Genomic DNA, 20,164 nt, shown 5'->3' with positions numbered 1-20,164 from the left:
GGCTCCAGAGGCCCCGGGCTCCAGAGGCCCCGGGCTCCAGAGGCCCCTGCCAGCTTCTGTTTTTACCGTGGCTTTATGATTCACTTGACTCAGCAAAGTGTTACCCCAAGATAATAAAAATAGTCCAGCTGATAAAGCAAAGTGAGTGGCAGAATCTACATGGGATTCATGTCCAGATTGGGAAAAGACTGGGCACAGGGTCATTTTTAAACATTTGGGTAGTTGGTCACTATTCTCCAGTGTTTACTATTCTGCTGTAGGGTCCTAACTGTGTATTACAGGGTTTAACTTTTGTTCTGTCAATGACTTTTCTGCCCTTTACCACAAACAGCTGACTTGTACTTTAATAGCAGAAGTGGTCTCATTGCAATGCCACAAAATGAGCTTAATAACACAGCTTTTGTAACACTTACAAAATATTTTCATTTAATTTTTTTTGTAATTTTTGTTTTCCTCCCACATGATTTGTGAAAGTGTTAATAACCCCCCCTCCCTTGTTGGTAACACATATTTATGCCAGGGCAAAATACACTATGCCTAGGAAAGAAACTAAATGGTAAATGTGAAGCTTTCATTTTTTTATAGTGTTGTCTCATTTTGTATCCCTCCTTTCCCATTCCACTTACATGACTGTTGTTCAGGTAATGTCTGTTGTTCTGCCAGATAGAAGTCTGTATAGTTTTCCCTGTATTTACAATTTACAATTCAGGTTAGAGCATGTGTTTTTTTTCTTTATGTGCCAGTAGACATCATGACCAGCAAACAGTTGCTGTTTGCTGAATACTGCTCTTTTTTTAGGCTTGCAGACCAGATGAGGATGATGAATTTTCCTCAGTGGTTTGATTTACTGAAGAATATTTTTTCTAAGTTCACAATCTTCCTCAAGAGAATAAAGGTAAGACATTCATTTACAAAGAGCTTTACGTAGTTCAGGCATGAAAGGGAATGAAGTTACTTTCCATTTGAAGTCTTAAGGTGTTGGTTTTGCTTATAGAGTTCAAACTTCTGATTGAAAGAGGGAGATGTGAATATTGGCATCCAGGGCAAAAATGATTAGTGCTAACAAAGGGAGCAGTGGCAAAGAGATATTACCTCTTTTTGCATGATTACATCTATTTTAGGCTTCTAGGGATTAGGACAGAACTTTTGTATGTGTTAGATTGGTGAAAGAAACCTCATTCTCAGAAACATCTGATATTGGTTCCCATCAGATGAATGGGTCTGCCTCCGAATACTAATTATATAATAGAAAATAAAGCCAGGATTTAGTTTAATTTCGTGGGTAAAAGAAAATCTCTTCCTAGCATGAGCTTGTGGCACAGGGTTTTGTTATAGGGTTTTTTTGTAATAAAAGTTATATTTTATTCCAGGCAACGTTAAATACTATCCGTAGCGTGGTTTTCTTGGTTCTAGACAAGAACCAAAAAAACAGAGACCTGGAGGACACCTTACAAAAGAACTCTGCCAAGGAGAGCTTGGTGGACACCGAAGTGGCTTATCTGACCCACGAGGGCATGTTCATAAGCGATGCGTTCGGAGAAGGGGAGCTCCCGGCCGGAGCAGCTGACACTACCTCTCAAAGGAACACCTCCCCAAACAGTGAGCCCTGCAGCAGCGACTCCGTCTCTGAACCCGAGTGCACGACCGATTCCTCATCCAGCAAGGAGCAAACGTCCTCTTCTGTTACTCCAGGAGGAGTAGAGATGATGTAAGTGAACGCGGTGCCCATCTCCACTTTGCAGCAATGGCAGGAACAAGTTGTGAGGTGCAGGCAGTCGTTTCTAATGATACAGTACAAAAATTGACTTTGGAGGAAAGTGCTTTTTAGGTAGGTGTAGTGAACCTCCACCATTGCCCCTAGAGGCTGCCATCAGAGTGCACTGCTTCCAGCTCACCTTTGTTTCATTTATTTGCCTTGTTTTCACCTCTGTGTGTAGGTGGTACAGGGACTGTCACTTGTCCCTTCTCCATAGACTCTTCTGGGGAGGCCACTTGTGTAGAGAGCAGGAGAGATGCAAGTCCAGCCTACATGAAAGACAGATTGTTGACCCTTTAGCAGGCAAAATCATCTCTGTTCCCTGTCCATGCTCCCTCTTGCAGTTTTTTGTCTTTTTTTTTTTTCTTTTTTAGCTGACTTCATGGAATACACCTTGATAAATTCTAGAGAAAAATCTCCTGTTTGTCGTTAATCATTTGACTTGCATAGTTAAATAAATAAACCCATCTCAATGCTTTGGTTCCGTAAACAGTGCTGCCCTGAGGTGCTCCAGACTCCAGAGGTGTAACTTTTTGGCATCCTTTTGTGCATGCCTTATGGTGGAAGAGAAACGAAATGTGAAGAGGAGTCCAGGGCTACAGGGAAGAGGGGGGGGAGAGAGAAAGGTTGGATCCAAACTAGTTTGGAGCAGTTTGCCAAATGTGCTAAAAATACACCACTCAGCTAGAGCTCTTGAGGAGCAAAGTTGTTTCTGCAGCTGGTTGCATAACTTCATTCTAAAATGAAGTTGCTTTATCCCTCTTCTGTTTTTTATTGCACCTTTGCTCTGTGTTTGGAGCAGGCTAATAAAAATACACAGAACAGTGTTAGCCCAGTTGCTGCTCTGTAGTGTCCCGAGTTTTCTCTCTCCTCTCAAACTGTCAGTCCCTTGAGCTGAACCAGAAGATTGTGATCTTCACTGGTGACATGAGCCATGAATGGCAGAGCTGAGCTACGTGCTGACCTCAAAACAGTAGACAAGTCATACAAGCTTTTTAAAAACAACCAACTTAAGAACCTAAAGAGCTCATAGAACGACAGCCTGTGGAGTAAGGTTGGGGGGAGTGCCAATATCTATATTTTAGGTCTTACACTTTCATCAGAAGAGAAATGCTGTGTTTTATCTGTCATATGCTTTGTGATGCTCAAGTGTTACAGGACCTAGGTAAATTTTAGCTCAGTAAATGTTAATTTTATTTATTGGATTGGTAATGACTGTATCCGGTTTCCTCTTAGACCATTCATAGCAATTAGAATGTGTATTCAAAAAAAAAAAGGTAGTTATGCATTTTCTTGCTACAGGGACTGACATGACATTGACAGCAGCTTAGAAGATCCCATATGTACAAAGTGACTTTAGTGATTAATTGACTGTCTGCATTTGACAGTCGCTGCAAGGCTTTTTCCTCCTTCAACCTGTGTGCAGAAATACTGATTTTTTTCTATAAACTGATGCTCAATCTGCTGGTTCTGTCATTTGTAGGATCGGTGATGACATGAAGCTGACTGACCTGGAACTGGTCAGGCTGGCAAACAATATTCAGGAGTTACTTTATAATGCCTCTGATATCTGCCATGATCGTTCAGTCAAGTTCCTCATGGCAAGAGCAAAGGTAAGGAGCATGGATCATTCTTAATGGGAATTTGCTCCCAGGGTTTTGAAATGGCACTCACGATTTGAGTACAGTAACTGTGATCTACCTTGTCTGTCCCATATAGGGTTAAATGATGTGCCTCTTAAAATACTAGTAACCCTCAGATATGCTGACTAGTTACTTCTTTACATTTCTGAATTTTTTGTGGTGTTTTGTCTCCTTACAATGGTTTTCTTTGCATATAGGATGGCTTCCTAGAGAAACTGAATTCCAACGAGTTTGTTACTCTCTCTCGCTTGATGGAAGGCTTTATCTTAGATACTGAGCAGATCTGTGGCAAGAAGAGTATGTCCTTACGAGGAGCACTTCAGAGTCAAGCCAACAGATTTGTGAATAGATTTCATGAGGAGAGAAAGACAAAACTAAGGTATTTCTGGGTAGAAGATCTTTATTGTTCTTTCATGAATGATTTTGTCAATTGTATGCCAGCCAAACACAATCTTTTGTTGCCTAGAGCACTAGTAAGCCTGTTATACTTAAGAGCAGGGGGTGAAAAAACTGTATTAAACCCCAATTATTTCTAAGTGGTTTAGACTTTTACTGTCTTTGTAACTTGATTTCCTCAAACTGTATTCTACAATACTGTTCTAAGGACAGTAATGGCTACAGAAAGTACACAGGACTAACATTGAAGAGCAACATGGCTTTGTCTCAGAAGTTTAAGAATAATTCACTTTCAACTGTTTTCTAAAAATAATAAAAAAGATAAAACTAAACCACTTGGGGAACATGCAACAAGTCTATTTGCTTTCATCCATCAAAAGCTGTAAAAATTGAAGTACTGTATTTGCACATTACTTCATGGACAATGATCTCATGAAGACCTTTATTGCCTAGTGTAGTTTTTTGGTCCCTATGACGGATTGAATGAACAAACTGTGAGATCTCTAGACCAATACAGTGTTGTTCTGTTTTGTTGCTGCCCGTTGTTGGACACCTCCTTCTGATGAAGATGACTAGCACAATGTGGCTTTTTACAGGCAGGAGGAGCATCAATACAAGGCTTTTCTTTCTCAGCCTCCTCTCTTTTGTGTTTATAACCAGCCTGCTTTTGGACAATGAGCGCTGGAAGCAAGCTGAAGTTCCCGCGGAGTTTCAGGACCTTGTCGATTCAGTGTCAGATGGCAGAATTTCTCTCCCTGAAAAAAAACCAGCAGGTGTGTATCTTGCAGTCCTACTGTGAAATGAATTTATTATCAGCAAATTCTGCTAGTGAGTGCTGATGGACATATTCTGATGCCACTCTTGATCTGCATTTGCTCACTGTCTTCTGGGGGCATCAGAAGGAAATTGATGTCTATTTTCTTTTTTTTGATTATTATTTTTTTTGTCTCTTACCGGTGTTGAAACTTCTTGTCCTGACCTTGACAAATTATATATTTATTTCTTGAAAACACCCAGAAGTGTTAGCACAGGGAGGGAACTGCCTCTTTATACAAGTATTCCCAGTGTAGAGGCTTACAGTCTTTGCACAAATTCGGTCTTTTCTGAGAACAAACCACTGAAGAATTGCCAGGGACTGAGGAGCATGTGCATGTGCTCAGCCCCCCTTGTGTGAAACAAAGCTTGTTCCTTGCCACTACTTCATCTGCCAGTTCCAATGAAAGGCAGCATGCTCATGGAAGGGAAAACTCACGTTCATTCAATTATTTACCTTGCCATAGAAACCTCATTTGACCTCAGAGAAGTCACTTTTTCTCCTCGTGCCCTATTTCCCCATGTGTGCAATGGGAATACTTAATGTGTTCTTACCTCGTGGGGAAACTCATCCAACATTACAGTGAGGGATGTGTGTGAATATCTAGAAGAGGAAGAAAACATACAGAGAGGGGGAGAAAAATGGCCATGGATTAGAAGAAAGAAAGTACAGTGATGTCTTGGTAGAGAAACCCTTCCAAAAGCAATATAAAAAAACAGATACAGAGAGTGTGTTAGTAATAATCTCTCCAATTATGGAACACAACACCAAAATACATTTGTCAACCATTGCTCTTAAAATTTGCAGCTCCCTTCAGGCAGATAATTTAGCATGAAAAACTGCATCAGTAAGAGCTTCTATGAAGCCTGAAGAAGTGACTTGAAGCTAAAATATTAATATACACAGCAAGTGACTTGAGAATGTATAGTAGAAAACCTAGTGACTTTTTCTGCTTTTCTTCTATTTGTAACCTGTTGTACTTGGGGTTTTTAAGACCATAGTGACTGTGGGACGTTGTGGAATTTTTGACCTAAATAATAATGTAACTTTGTGGATTGTAATAATTATGATGGGCGATCAAGTATCTAATTAACATTGTAAAAAAAAAAGAGCAGTGTTCCAAAGACTGATTGTGGGTTATTTCAAACTTTAACAGGTGAACATTGCGTTTTTATAAATAACATTTTTTGCCCTTGTTTTTGGTTGAACTCATTCCTTTTCCTGTCTTGCTAAAATGTCTAGCTACTGAAGAAAGAAAGCCAGCTGAATTCCTTATTGTCGAAGGACAAAAATATGCAACAGTTGGGTAAGATGCACACTTTTCTCTTAGCAGTGGGTTAGTTGGCAAGAACTTCTGAGTAGAACTGTGATGAATGCTAACAGCTTTAACAATCTTATTTAAATTGGAAATCCCTCTCCTTTCACAGACTAGTTTCTCTTTAGTTCCCAAACAGTTATAAAAGCTCTTCCGTACATTAAAATGCTGTTTTTCCTCTGAATGACTTGGCCGAAATTTATAATTTTATTTGAATGTGTTTTCCCATTATTTCATGAAAACACGTAATTGTGAAAATACACGTTTGTCTTCATAGCACACAGTTATTTCTTATGAAGTCCAAGTATCTCTGGCAAAAATCATAGGCTTCTGGAATAGTTTGGGATGGAAGGGACTTTCAGAGGTCATCTAGCCCACCCTTCTTGCAATAAGCAGGGACACCTTCCACTAAAGCAGGCTGCTGAGTGCCCTGTCCAACCTGACCTTGAATGTTCCAGGGATGGGTCACCCTCAGGGCAGCCTCTGCCAGTGTTTCACCACCCACATTGTAAAAAAATTCCTTCCTTATATCTAGTCTGAATCTACCCTCCTTTGCTTTAAAAAACTATTACTCCTCATCCTGTCACCACAGGACCTGCTGAGAAGTTTGTGCCCATCTTTCCCATAAGCCCACTGAAAAGCTGCAGTAAGGTCTCCCTGGAGCCCTCTTCTCCAGGCTGAACAGCACCAAAATACAGGAGTCCGCTACTGAAAAATTGCTTCTCTTATTCAGAAGGAGAAATGGGCCATCTCAGGAGCTGCATACACTGATATGTCTTGGCATCTTGGTTACTTTGAATTGGAAAGTAATTTCTTAGAGCTGGTTATATCAAAGACATTTTAAAATATACGATACATACTTCTTTCATTTAAAAGCATGCTGTGTTTCCAAAGACTGTGAGGCTTAAGCATTAAATATGCATGAAAATGTTTTTTGGGGAGGGAGTAAAAACCTGGAAGATCTCACTCCCCAGAGTCCTCACATCAATTTACCCATACTTAAAAGTTGTGATGTGCAGAATGTCTCGGACCAGCTGTCATTTTATGAGTTGCTTCATGATGATGCATCGTTGTTCAATAAGAAGCAGAAGCTGTGGCTGAGAACTTCTGTGCCAGCCAACTGATATCACTGCAAAAGAGCATTTCAGGTTGTGTAGGAGCACTGCTTTAAGGGATAAAATTTGCCTAATATATGATGTGTTTGATGATCCATCTCTGCTCATTTGAAACTTGTTACATTTAGCTCTGTGAAGCAGTTGCGAGCCTCCTGGTGCAAATATTTGTTTCAGTTCTGCAACTTTTACATGCAGTTTCATTGTATTTAATCAAATAAAAGGCATTCATCAAAAATGCCTTGATGTTCACAAAGCATTCTTCAGGTGTGTATTTTCAGCTGACTTTTCATCATCTCTCTGCACTCTACTGCCTAAAGGAAGAAAGACATTTAACTCTTTGAAATGTTATAATATCTACTCTGAACATTTGATCTTGCCTTGGTTTTCCTGCCTTCTGTGTATTTGAATTCAAAGGAGCATGCCTGCTATGTGTGGAGCCTTCGTAATTCCATCCAGTAGCTCCCAAATTCTCCAGTGCCTGCTGGCTTCAGGGGAAATTACAGGTGTTCAGCATCTTTGAATATTTGGTGCTATTTCTTCGCAGCTTCTTTCTTCACTGCTTTCTCTGTTTGTGACTCCTTAGAATTTATTACATGTTTTTTCAGAGATTTTTCTCTGATATAAAATACTTTTTTTTCCCCACACTTCCCTTTGGAAGGAGTATTCATTATAACTATCTTTATGTATACCTTCTTTTATATTTTACTTCTACTTCACATCAGTTAGTGGGTTTATTCAATGCTATAATCTCTAGCATTGGGTAGCTTTCTATCAACATGACTGGCCTGTGTTTGATTTTTTTTTTCAGCATCTTCTGTGCCCTGAGATGACATATTTGGCTGTTTCCTCTCTTGTAGGACAGTATTGCTGCTAATAAGAATAATCCTCGAGTACTGCCAGTGTGTGGATAACATTCCTTCCATCACCACTGACATGCTGACCCGCCTGTCTGATTTACTGAAGGTATGACTCAGGATGCACCACCTGTGCTCAGCAGGGGCAGTCAGGGTGGACAAATGTCTTACTCTCTGTAATGCCCCTGGGTTTTTATAATTTCATATAAATTATCTAGAAATCATTGTGTTTTCTACTGTGCCATAAGGAAGCCTTTTAAGTCAAAGGCATTAAAGATGCAATTTGTTGTGGGAATTAACTTTGGGAGGGCTGTCTTTCCTCTTGGTCACCTGGAATGTTGGAAATCCCATCAAGCAGTATTTGTCACAGCTGCCTGTCCATCTACACCAACCCCCCAGGCTGGGTGTACAATTAATGCTGCTGAAGAAAAAGCAGGTTGATCCCAGATGCCACATAAATATATCTTTATTGAGGAAGGAAAACAAGTTCCTTGATTTTTTTATAAGTCAGTAGAGTTATAGTCAGTAGAAGCATGAAAAATAGTATGGGATGAAGCTTCTGATGTAAAATGTAGAGATGATAAAACACCAGGACCTCTTTCTCATTTATTTCTCACTAGAGAAGGGGAAAGCTGGTGAAGCCCAGATACTGCAAGGTAATATTTGTAAACAACAATAAAAGGAGCACGTTAATGCACCTTAAAACTGTCATATATATATATATATGCACACACATACATACATATATGTATCTGTATAGGCTCCAAAGCCTAGCAGTTAATTTATGTCAAGACTTTCACTTGTGCCTTTACCCACAAAGGTTATATCAGGTATTAGAATTCTGAACATGAACATAATCAATAAAAGATAACCAGATTTTACTCTCCAGAAGTATATTTTACTTTTGTAGATGCCGGGGAAGGGGAAACACACTCAGGGAGATGGACCTTTAAATAATTATCCTGTTGGTAGTTCTTGTTTGAATAACCAGATGCAGGAACACTCCTCCCTGCAGTTGTCATTCAGATTCATCCACAAACCTTCCCCTTTAAAAGCACTATCCAAGGCAGATCAGTCTGTTTGGGCCTGCCCCTCTTCACCTCTCCTTCTCCAGCTGCTGCTTCTCTCAAAAATTGCAGCATCCTTTCACAGGCAGTGTCTCAAACTTGACAAGATTTGCATCTCTCTTTTACTTCCCTGTCCTTACCTTATCTTGTAGCTCTGCCATTTGTGCTTTACTTCTTTGTGTTCAAACACCATGTGCAGTTTAATTATTGTATTTCCTGTCTGTCAGCAAGGTGCCATCAACTGGAGAAACATCAAGAACAACTAGCAGAAACAAAAGCTCGTTTATTACACTTAGAACAAAATAGAGCCACTCAAGATGTCCTTGCAGGTCACTACACTTTTTGTTTGACAACAGTCAGAGCTACCAAACTGTGAGGGTTGGTAGCAAGAGCTAGACTTTGTTGTGGTGGAAAACGGAAAGTGTTCCATTTCAAGGTATTGAAATTCCAGGCAGTTTTGAACTGTGGCTGCAACCTGAGTGAAATGACACCAGTGTATGGGCAAAATCGTAGAAACATTTAGATTGGAAAAGACCTCTAAGATCAATCGAGTCCAGTCATTAACTGAAGATTGCCAAGTCTGCCACTAAACGAGTGCCACATCTACACGTCTTTTAAATACCTCCAGGGATGGTGACTCAACCACTGTCCTGGGCAAGCCTGTTCCAGTGACAACCTTTCCAGTGAAGAGGTTTTCCCTAATATCCAAACTATACCTTCCTGGTGCAAATTGAGGCCATTTCCTCTTATCCTGTCACTTGTTGCTTGGGAGAAAAGATCAACCTCCACCCGGCTACACCCTCCTTTCAGGGAGTTGTAGAGATCAATAAGGTCCCCCCTGAGCCTCCTTTTGTCCAGGCTGAACCATCCCCCATCTCCCTGAGCTTCTCCTCATCAGACTTGTGCTCCCAGACTCTTCCCCAGCTCTGTTGCCCTGGAGTGGACACACTCCAGCATCTCGGTGTCTTTCTTGTTGGGAGGGGCCCAAAACTGACCACACGTAGTTGTAATTAATGGATTGTTTAGATGGTGCAGACAAGAGAAGGCTTGTGGCCACGTGCTGGGTGCAGAAATGCTTTCCTCCCAGCAGGCACAAGGAGGGGGTGTTGCTCTTCTGCTGTTTCAGACGTGCTGCTTCCTCACTGCTCTGTCTGCAACAGGCGATCTGGGAACAGCGTCATGCCCACAGAAGGCAGGGGAGAGTGACTGTGTCCTTCGTCCTTTACAGCCAGAGTTTTTAATGGTCTGCCTCACAGTTAACACTAACCTGAGCTAAATAGCTCAGAGCAGCTTAGGCTGTGTGAGACACATCTGTCTTCGGCTCTGTGGTTCTACTTCTAAAGTCCACCCAGAGGTGTAAGAAAAGGTCTTGCTTTTCCAGAGGAGGAGATGAAGTGAATGTCAGACAGTTTCAGAGCCTGACCTCTGTCTGAGAGCAGGGTAGGTAGTGCCTCTCTCACATCAGGGGCCACATGTAGCTCTGGTTCAGTTGTGGTATGAGGTTTGGGTTGCTCCTCTGGCCCTGGATACACCACTGGCAGCCCAGAGCTGGGGGTGTGGGGTTCATGGTGTGTTCTCTGTGGGCCTGCATTTTGTGACTGACTCCAGGCAATAGCCAGAAAAATTATTTCTTCTTTTTACCCAAGGAGCATTTGAAATTTTGGGTTTGTTCTTGTATTATTGTGAAGCAAGACCTGTGAAGCAGGATTGTACCCCCCTAAAAAAAGGAGGTCTATGTGAGGGAGATCCTCTGTGTTGCAGACACAAGTTGCAGGGCAACCTTGTCACAATTTCTTCTGAATCTTTAGGTGTATGAGAAAGGATCAGCTCCGTGTAAGTTTTGCCTCCCAATTTCCAGCCCAGTGTCAATAGACAAACATGTTTAAACATGAACCCTGGGACTTCTGCTTTCCATTCAGTGCAGGGACAAGAGCAGTGGCTCTTCTACTGCATCACCCGGGCCAGTCTGGAATATCTGGTATCTCAAGCTGGATGATGAAGCAGAATTCCAATATAAGGCAGAAGATGCTGACAGCAACTGTCTTACTGTCCAGAGATTTGGGTGGCCTGTCAGAGTGTTTTACACATCTGCTGAAGAAAACTAGCGAGTTCCTTACCCTTTTCCCCGTCCAAGGTCCTGGTTTGAGAATTCTGTTTTATAGATTTGTAGTACAAGGCTATTCTTGTTACTGCTTTCAAAGGAAGGCTGAACATGGTGAGTCTGCAGCAAATCTGTCTTGCTGCTTTCTTTCACTCGGAGAGAAGCCTCAGTTAAAGGTCTCTTAGAGAAGCAGAAACTAGTCCTTGAATTGAAATCACTGTTTTTAAAAGCAGTATTTCTGCTTCCCATTGCTGAAGCACTGCCTTGAGTACTTTACCATAAGCTGAGTCAAAAAACACTGGACCAGTGACTACTGAGAGTGGTAAAAAAGTTCCTTTTGTCTTACTAATTAATAGTCATGGACTCCTCTGGAGTAAGAAATATGTGAAGCTCTGAAACTGGCCTTCATAATAATTGTCTTATCTTGCAAAATTCTGTTGATGGTATTTCTGAACTGTGGTTATGTATAGTTGATAAGGAGTCAGCATGCATTTTCACTGTCTTTTTCTTTCTCACAGTATTTCAACTCTAGAAGTTGCCAACTAGTGCTTGGAGCTGGTGCATTACAAGTTGTTGGTTTGAAAACAATCACTACAAAAAACCTAGGTATGGATTTCTATATTTAAAAGGTCAGAGCTTGTTCTTCTGCCTGTTAAACCAAAATGCAAAAAAACCCCTGAACATTTATGATGTTGTGTTTGAGTTTTGGTGCCATGCATGGACACAGAGGGTGATAAGACCTTACTGGTTACCTGCCTGGGCTGCTTTGGCTGCTCAGAAGGCCCGGGAGAACCGGGTGTCCTGTTCCATGCTGCAGAAAAGTCTTGACACGCTATTCCAGACCTCCAGTTTTAAACTGTCTCCTGAAATTAAGAGCCTTTGACTGATGAGTTGAAGCAGGTGTCTGAACTTACAGTTCCCATGTTTCAGGGTGTCCTGATTAGCAGTCTGCATTTCCCTTTTGGAAAGGGAACAGCTTGAGGAGAAAAAGTTGAGAGGCTGCCCCCCAAGGGGCTGTGGGCTACAGCTGGGTCAGGTTTTTGCTGCAGAACGCTTGGCAGTGTGGTGACCATATGTCACACTGTGTGTCCTCCTACTGGCTCAGGCCTTGTTGGACTCAGGATAAGCTCAGTTTTGTGGATCCTGTTGGCACTGCAGCAGAAGCAGGTTCAGGGCACGCCAGCACTGGCAAGGCAGGGTGTTTCTGTAAGCCACAGCAGAAGAAACGTTGATGCCTTGAGAATGTGATTCTTGTGGTTAGGTGGATGATGAGTCAGGTCTTCTGAGATCTCTCCCATGTCTGTGTGTGCCCAGGGCTCAAAATGTCAAGTAAACACTGAAAGCCTCTGGGAAAATTAGTTCCTTATCCCATATCTTTCCGAAGCTGGGTGTGAATAGCCAGGTACCAGTCTGGCATCTTCACTGGGTGGGGTTTCCCAGTAGAAACAAACAGACTAACAAAAAATTGATAAATTGTGTCCAATTTGTTATTTATGTTAAAGGAGATACAGTCCATACAAAATGACTTTTCCTGTGCAATAATTACATTATTTTTCTTTTTGAATTTACAGCCCTTTCTTCCCGTTGCCTACAGCTCATTGTACACTACATTCCCATTATCAGGGCTCATTTCGAAGCTCGACTGCAGCCGAAGCAGTTTAGCATGCTCAGGCATTTTGACCACATTACAAAGGTAATTCTTGTGGCATTTCCTAATTAAACACAAAGTTCTGCAATTCAACTGTACTCTGAAGAATATGAATGCCATTAGAAAATGAAACCTGCTTTCTTCCCTTACAGGATTATCACGACCACATAGCTGAAATTTCAGCAAAGCTCGTTGCCATAATGGATAGCTTATTTGACAAACTATTATCCAAGGTAATGATTTATGGAAATAATTATATACTCTCTAAATTGCAATTGGAAGTCTCACTGTATGCAGCCTAGATGTTTCAAATGGAGTCTTAAACTTTCCTAATCAGGACTTGTTTGAACTCCTTTAAACTGTGTAAACAGAAAGCTCTGTGCTGTTCTCATGAACGTATTTTGTGTTAACATTTGCCACTGAGGCATCAATCACACAAAAAATAAATTTTCCATTGACTCCTTCAGCAGGAAGAGAAGTGCTTTGCCTGGCACAGATGCTCAGGTGTTCAGGAGTTGAAGTGCTCTCCTACCACTGACAGTTCTTGTCTGTAGCCAGGCTCAGCAAGTCCCGTTTCCTGCTCTTTCCAGTGGTGCCTCTTTGGAAGTGGGGAGGGTGGCATTTCCAGCAGCTGAGGAAACAGCAAAAAAATGCTGAGGAGGAAGAGTTTTTGGAAGGGAAGGACCAGCCCATCTATTGGGCTGCAGGCCTGGGGACTGGAGGTCTGTGCTCAGCAGTTCCTGCTCTGCAGCAGCATTAGTAGCTGTCCCATGAATTGCTCTTAGTGTATTTTGCTTTTTGAACACTCCTCAGTGGTTCAGTCTGGTCCTGGGCTGGATCTACTCACTGTGACTCACGTTAGGGTGGGATACATTGAGAGACCTCCCCAGGATGGGACCTCCTGGGCCCACGGATCCGACAGATAAAGTACACGAGCTGTTAAAGCTTAGTATTGTGCTTTGGATCTTATGGTCCTTGGGGGTTAAAAAAAAGCTATTTCATGAGAGAAATAAATTAATTCTTTAGTGACAGATTTGATTGATAGGCCTGGGCTCATGAGAAGCACGGGAGCACAGATGGGGGACAGGCTGATAAGAGCTGTAGCAGGCAGCATTTCTGTCTTCCTTTCTGTTTCTGTTATTTTATGTTGTGCTTTTTCATTTCATCTGTTTCTTTTGTCTATCAAATAGTGTTACCTAAATTTAGGGGAGGAAAAAAAAAGGCCAAAAGCATTTAAGTTGGGATTCCCTGCCCCTATTGTATTTACTTTTTTAAAAATGTGTTTATGCTCTTTTCTGAAGACAAAAATGGACTGCTGCTTTTTTTGGGGGTTTTATCCCCCATAAAAATAGCTGTCATGTGAATTAACATGGCTTTTTGGCCACTTTACCCCATATCTCTTGAGAGTAGAAGACAAATGCAGGTATTTACATCATTGATACCAAACAAGTTAGCCCACAACAAACCGGTAACACAGTTTATGTTCTCGATGACAGTTAGTAAGAACTCATCCCTTACTGTCCTTCCATCTTTACAGCCCATTCTCCCCTTGGGAGCTGGCACAAGTTATAAACTGCGAATATTTCTGTCCTTTAGAGCTCTTAAGGGCCTGAGTGACAGTGCTTGGCCCACAGGAATGCAACCCACAGAGTCCAGGAGCAAAGGACACCATGTGTTGATTTGCCACCATTTCCACCATACCCCATCATTTGGCTCATCTCATTCCTGAAAATAATAAAATCTGAAGGCTGTGAAGTGCATAAACCCAGGAAATTTGCAAATGGGCATGTCAGTACAACCATGTCAGTGTGTTCTTGGGGTTATATGTTTTTCTGAGAGTCCAAATATTTCAGAGTACTGTGCATAAAATTGCACACCTGCCTTGAGGTGTGTAAGTCTGAACCAGTCAGTGAGTTCCACAGCACTGGGTGTCCGGCACGCTTTGAAACCAGCAATTGCATGATCCTGCTTTTTAGGAGACAAGCAGTTTGGTGCAGCAGACAGGAGATACCAGGAGACCTGGCACTTGGGTAATATGAGCAAGTTAGTTCTGAGTTTCCAGGCTATGCTTTCCCCTGGGAGCTCCATGGAATGTCCTCACCCAGTGCCAGTGTGCGGAGGAGGTTCAGCGACACTTCCCAGCAGCTGTCTGTTATCCTTGACAGGAAGATAAAACAGGAATGGGGATATTGAACAGTGGAAATAATATAATTAAAGAATGGAAAAGGCTCATTCGTTTCCATGAATAAGTGTTCACGGAGAAAACCCAGTGCTAGTTCTGAGTTCTCTTGGAACTTGTCTCTTGTGACTGTTTGGACAGAAGAGCAGTGAATTTTTGTCTGATCCCTCATGGTGTTACATGCTGTTGACCTCAGCTGGAGATAAAATGGCCAGCACCTTGCAGGGCTGGAGCTTGGCTTACTTCCTGGGGCTGTTGGTTTTCTCTGTGCCCATGAAGAGTTTGCTCTGGCTGTAGTCATGTAAGAGCCTGCCAGTTCCCTCTGGCTTTACAATGTGCTGGGAAGTTGGAAATAATTTCTTGCTTAACTTCCTTGTCTCGAGGCATGATCCTGCATGCTGGGTGGTTGTCCCTTGGAGCAGTAAGCACTATTTTTCTGCTACTTGTCCTGTCAAAATTAGGTCAATGGTTTGGCTTTCCTGTAAAGATTTTCTCAAAACTCCCCATTTCTTTTTCTCCTGTCAGGATAAACTTTGTTTTCTTTTGCAATTCAGGCCAGCAGAAGAGCAAGCATCTCCTCCAATCTGTTTGTAAATTAGGTAGTTGTAATGATTTGGTTCTTCCCTGAATTGTGCAAGGCTCCACAGAGAAGTGTCACTGTTCCAAAGATGACCTGCCAGTGTGTCACCTGGGCCTTTGCTGGCACAGCCTCTCCAACTGGAATTGCAGAGCTTGTTTCACTGTTCTTGGGAGAGGATTTCAGTGTTTCTGCAATCCTGGTCAGATCTTCCCTGTCCAGAGTAGGGACATAAGCATTTTGTTCTCTTTGTAGCAAATCTCTTGCCATCTGGTGTTTTCTAGTGGATTTCAGGCACTAGGAGAAGGGATGTTTTTTACTTTGCTTTCCAACGTATTTCTGCAACGCTTTTGTGTGGGTTTTGTTTGGTGGTGTGGTTGCATTTTTTTTTTATGGCCAGTGATGAGTTTTCAGGAGTTTCCATTTCTTGATGGTTTCTTTTCCTTGATTCTTCACAAATTTGGATGTATGTGATCCTAGAGAAGTAGTTTTCTCTCATGAGTTACTCGAGGGGCATATTTCTCAGAGGTAGAAGTGCTTGTCTGTCATTGACTCATCCCAATCTGAAGGAGAGGCCAACTGCTTTGGGGTGGCTGGCACAGATTATTCTCTCTGCATCTGTAATTCATGGCTGGCTCAGTTCATGCCCAGTGACTATTTTAATTTGTGATGTGCTAAATGAACTTTGATTCTTGATGTCATTAGCACAGCAGAGCTTCAGGTGGCTGTTGGGAACTCTCCTATATAAACCATTTTAAAGCCGTAGGAAGGAGTAACTGGTTGTGTGTTTATTTCCAGTATGAAGTGAAAGCTCCTGTTCCTTCAGCATGCTTCAGGAATATCTGCAAGCAAATGGCAAAGATGCATGAAGCTATATATGATCTCCTTCCTGAGGAGCAAACTCAGGTGAATGTTATTTTTGAGCCTCATCTAACACCTCGTTTGCAAATGTACATGAACTCAGTAACAAGAAGGACTTCATGTGTGGAGAGGGGAATTCTTTTTTGAGTGTTTGTGAAACCCACACGTTAAAGGGCTTGGCAGCAGTCATGCAGACAGCTTGGGCTGAACTGAGGGAAGTGTTTGGATGTGTAGGGAGATGAGACACACAAAAAGAACAGATTTCAGTATTTTGAGCAGCCTTTTAAGTTCTAAAGAGGACAATCTTCAATTCAGGAATTAGTGCTGAAATTCTACACAAATTGCAACACTTTAGGGCTCAAGTACAGCCCTTTTTCAGAGGATAATTCTGTAATGCTCAAAATCAGTGGCTTCCAAAAGTCCCTAAATGTATTATGCACCCAAATTGTACCAGATGTCCTTTTCCAGTATTTTGCTGCAGTTATTGCTACTGCAGAATTGGAAAGGACAGAAAGGACTGATCCAATCATTGAATACACCAAGTTGTCATTTCTTTTTCACATTAGATTAAATGGTCCCTTCAAACTGTTTTTCGTATTTTTTTCTTGGAAAAACCACTTTAAGTAGTTCTAGTACAGGAAAGAGATTTTTTTATCTTCTAGCCTTCATACCAGTTGTTAGATGCTTCAAACAGATAAGAAAAGTTCATGCTCCTAACAATGTGCAACACAAAATTAGTAAGGGAGGGTATGTTCTGTCCTGTGTGTTACAAATTGTATGTTAGCCAGAAAGATGAGGAGGCCAAAGGACTGGCAGAAGGAAAAAAAAAAATCACGAGTTGCAAAAACAAACCCAAAAGTTAGTGACTGAAGGTGCTGGCAGCGTATTTCCTCTCTGGAGGCAGTGATGCAAGCACAGGGACAGATCCTTACTCTGGTGCTGTGGTTTCTTTTAGATGTTGTTTTTACGAATCAACGCAAGCTACAAGCTCCACCTGAAGAGGCAGCTGGCCCACCTCAACGTGGTCAATGATGGAGGACCTCTAAATGGGTATGTTGGGGCACTCTTCCTTTTTTACTGCTCAGATAATCAGGCATCATCTCCTGCAAGAAAGTCGTGATTGCAGAATGCAGCCACGCTCCGTGTTTTAGTATGTCGGGTTTGGAGCTTTCTTACAGTAAAGGACATGACTTGTGCTGTTCCACAGTAAGTAGGAGTGCAATCCACCTGGTAACAGGTTGGGAGGTGGACATTGTCAGACTGGAAAACTGCTGTAGGTTCCTCAGTTCATGGATTGCTTTTTCTCCCTTTGTGTGACAGCAGCAGCCACAGTTTAATTCACATGAATTACGTGATTCCCGAAGCAGTTTAGAAACGTGGATGGTGACTCATGGCACTGGCAAAGTAAAAATAGGAAAAAGCAGCATTTCATCTGTGCAGTGAACAGCTGCTCTACAGAAATGGTTTTTACAGCAGAACTAGATTTGAAACAGAGCTCTTCCCCTTTCCTGCTCCAACCCAACCCTCCATCCCCAAGCAGATCAGTGGTGCTTCTCCTGAGGGTGCCTGGCTGTGCCTGATGTCCCCACCTCCCAGGAAAGCCTACAGCCTTTTGCAGGCTGAATGCTGTTGTCAGTTGGATTGTCCCCTGAAATGGTGGGGTTTATATAATCATTCTTAATGACCTCAGGGGGGTTATGTGGTGTTTGCAGTGTAGAAAGGGTGAAATTCAGTCGGCCTACCCATGTGCAGGAAGAGATTGTCTTAGGTGGAAGAAGTCAGAGAAGGAAATTAATGTTTCAAAAGTCGCTGGAGTGAAAGAGTTTTGTTCCTGTCCGATTTGTTCTGGTTTGTCCTGCTTGTGTGTATTCTTCTGTGAGATAGTATTCCTCTGTGAGAGGGTTTATCTGAAATGGTTCTCTGTCCTTGGTGTGTATTCACAAGGTGACATCCTGTTGCCTTTGGTACTTAAATGAAGATATTTGTGGGGTGAGGCCACTGCAACCCCAGTGAAGTGAGAGCACCTGGAGTGTGTTTGGGGTGTTTCACACTCGGATTTCCAGTCCCAAACACTGACCTGTGCTGTCAGGTTTGTTTGATACTTGTGGTCGGGTGGATTAAATGAATCCCTTTTTGACAGGAGGGTTGGGGCAGGTGTTCTGGTGGCATGCTGGGGTGTATTTCCCAGCAGGCAGGTCTCAGCTGGCCCAGGAACTGGGATGGCAGCAGTTCTTACCTCAGACACAGCTCTCTGGGAGCACATAGTTGGGGCTGTTTGTGAACATCAAACACTGGATGTCACTCGCTGCTGTTCCAGCAGCCTTCATTGACTGAGTTTTTAACATGGTTTTCTGATCCTCCTCCTGTTGTAAACTGTTTTAAACTGTTTGTTTCTGTAGTAATAGTAAAAATCCAGTTCTGTGACTCCTGCTTAAGTTTTTAATATGAAAATACAACTTCTGTTCCTGCATCTTGCTAGCTAGAAGCATCATGACCCCTGATGTTTCAGCAATGTCTGAGGGATTTTAATTCTGTATAAACTGTTACAAACAATGCAGCTTTTACTTTTTACATTATCCTTAGAATCATTACCCTCTATAATACAGAATTTAATGTTGCAATAATTAATATTCTTGGTTTCAATGGAATTGGGAGTTCAAATCTAGATAAGCCTGGGATTACAGCAAGAGAATAGAAGTTTTAAATGCCTAATTCCTGCTGAGTTTTCTGAACTCGTGGTTTGATCTCCCTTCCCTAGAACTAGTTTTATGCCCAGCAGTAATCCTGTTATGGATGATCACTGCTGTAAAATATACCACAGCCATAGCATTGAGTTTTGAACTGATACTTAAAATATCTAATCCAGGCCTAGGATTTGAACATGTATTGTAGTAATTGTGTGCCAAAGTCCTAAACAAACCCTGGCTATTTGTCTGAGCACTCCAGGTGGATGGGATGGGGTCTGATTCTAATCTTGTCATGTGTTTCACTGCAGGCTGGTTACTTCAGATGTAGCTTTTTACACTGGAAACCTTCAAGCTCTGAAAGGCCTTAACAACTTAGACCTAAACATGGCTGAAATCTGGGAGCAGAAGAGGTGATAATCCACTGGGAGCAGTCACTTGGCTCTGACAGCAGACTGACTTTCTTCTAAGCAGCGTGAGGACGGTGAGGTGAATACTTGAGCCCAGATTCCAAGAAAGGGCACAACTGATAGTCAGGGGAGCTAGACTCAGAAGGAGCTGCAGGGAGTGATCCTTCCAGTGTCCTTCAGCAAGAAACAAGTGATCAGCTGTCTGTGCAATGTTTTTTCATTCTCTCTGGAAACAGACTCAGGTTTCTTTGGACCAAATCCAAAAGAACACATAGCTGTAACACAGCTGTAGTTGTCTAGAATGCTCTGTATATCTTTATATTAAAAAGATGCTTTGCATTTCTTCTAGTGCAATGAAATTCACATGGTGTCCCACCTTATTTAATGATGGTACAATATAAAAATCTTGCAGTTGGAACTCTGTAGAAAATGTTTTTCTCTATGAAACTATGCTGTTCTAAAATTTATTTTTTTACAGAACTTTATATAAATAAATGTCTTTTGATTGCTCGCATACAGGATTCAGCTTTGTTAGGGAGCAGTCCTGTTTGAGGGGATTTCTCACAGCTGGGCTCCAGCCTGCCCTCTGAAGGCAAGATGTTCTAACAAACAAAAGTTCCCCAAAGCCATTACCTGTGGGAAGGAGGGGTGACCTGATCACTGTTAGCAGTGACAGGGGTTACTGGGGGAACTGTAAGGTAGCAGAAAGGCTGGTGTGGGGATGGTCACCCCCAGCTGCCCAGC

At 42.1% G+C, this 20,164-nt stretch overlaps 1 protein-coding gene across 4 annotated transcripts in view; it reads left to right on the top strand.

The window, feature by feature from the left end:
* The window catches only part of VPS54 (VPS54, GARP complex subunit), a 47,570-nt gene extending 27,794 nt beyond the window's left edge, over positions 1-19,776 (top strand). For all 4 annotated transcript variants that reach the window (XM_027663053.1, XM_027663050.1, XM_027663051.1 and 1 more), the window contains 13 exons: positions 799-895; positions 1,371-1,708; positions 3,240-3,369; positions 3,597-3,778; positions 4,456-4,568; positions 5,852-5,915; positions 7,897-8,002; positions 11,580-11,667; positions 12,633-12,754; positions 12,862-12,942; positions 16,264-16,371; positions 17,282-17,376; positions 19,322-19,776. In XM_027663053.1, the coding sequence (XP_027518854.1) occupies positions 799-895; positions 1,371-1,708; positions 3,240-3,369; positions 3,597-3,778; positions 4,456-4,568; positions 5,852-5,915; positions 7,897-8,002; positions 11,580-11,667; positions 12,633-12,754; positions 12,862-12,942; positions 16,264-16,371; positions 17,282-17,376; positions 19,322-19,427 (1,630 nt within the window). In that variant the 3' untranslated portion in view covers positions 19,428-19,776. The remainder of the gene's footprint in view (positions 1-798; positions 896-1,370; positions 1,709-3,239; positions 3,370-3,596; positions 3,779-4,455; positions 4,569-5,851; positions 5,916-7,896; positions 8,003-11,579; positions 11,668-12,632; positions 12,755-12,861; positions 12,943-16,263; positions 16,372-17,281; positions 17,377-19,321) is intronic.
* Positions 19,777-20,164: the final 388 nt, after the last annotated feature.

Source organism: Corapipo altera, unplaced genomic scaffold (genome assembly GCF_003945725.1).
Source record: "Corapipo altera isolate COAL_440 unplaced genomic scaffold, ASM394572v1 94, whole genome shotgun sequence".
Classification (NCBI taxonomy): Eukaryota; Metazoa; Chordata; class Aves; order Passeriformes; family Pipridae; genus Corapipo; species Corapipo altera.
Note: the sequence above shows the minus strand (reverse complement) of the source record. Positions and strands in the feature narration are given on the sequence as shown.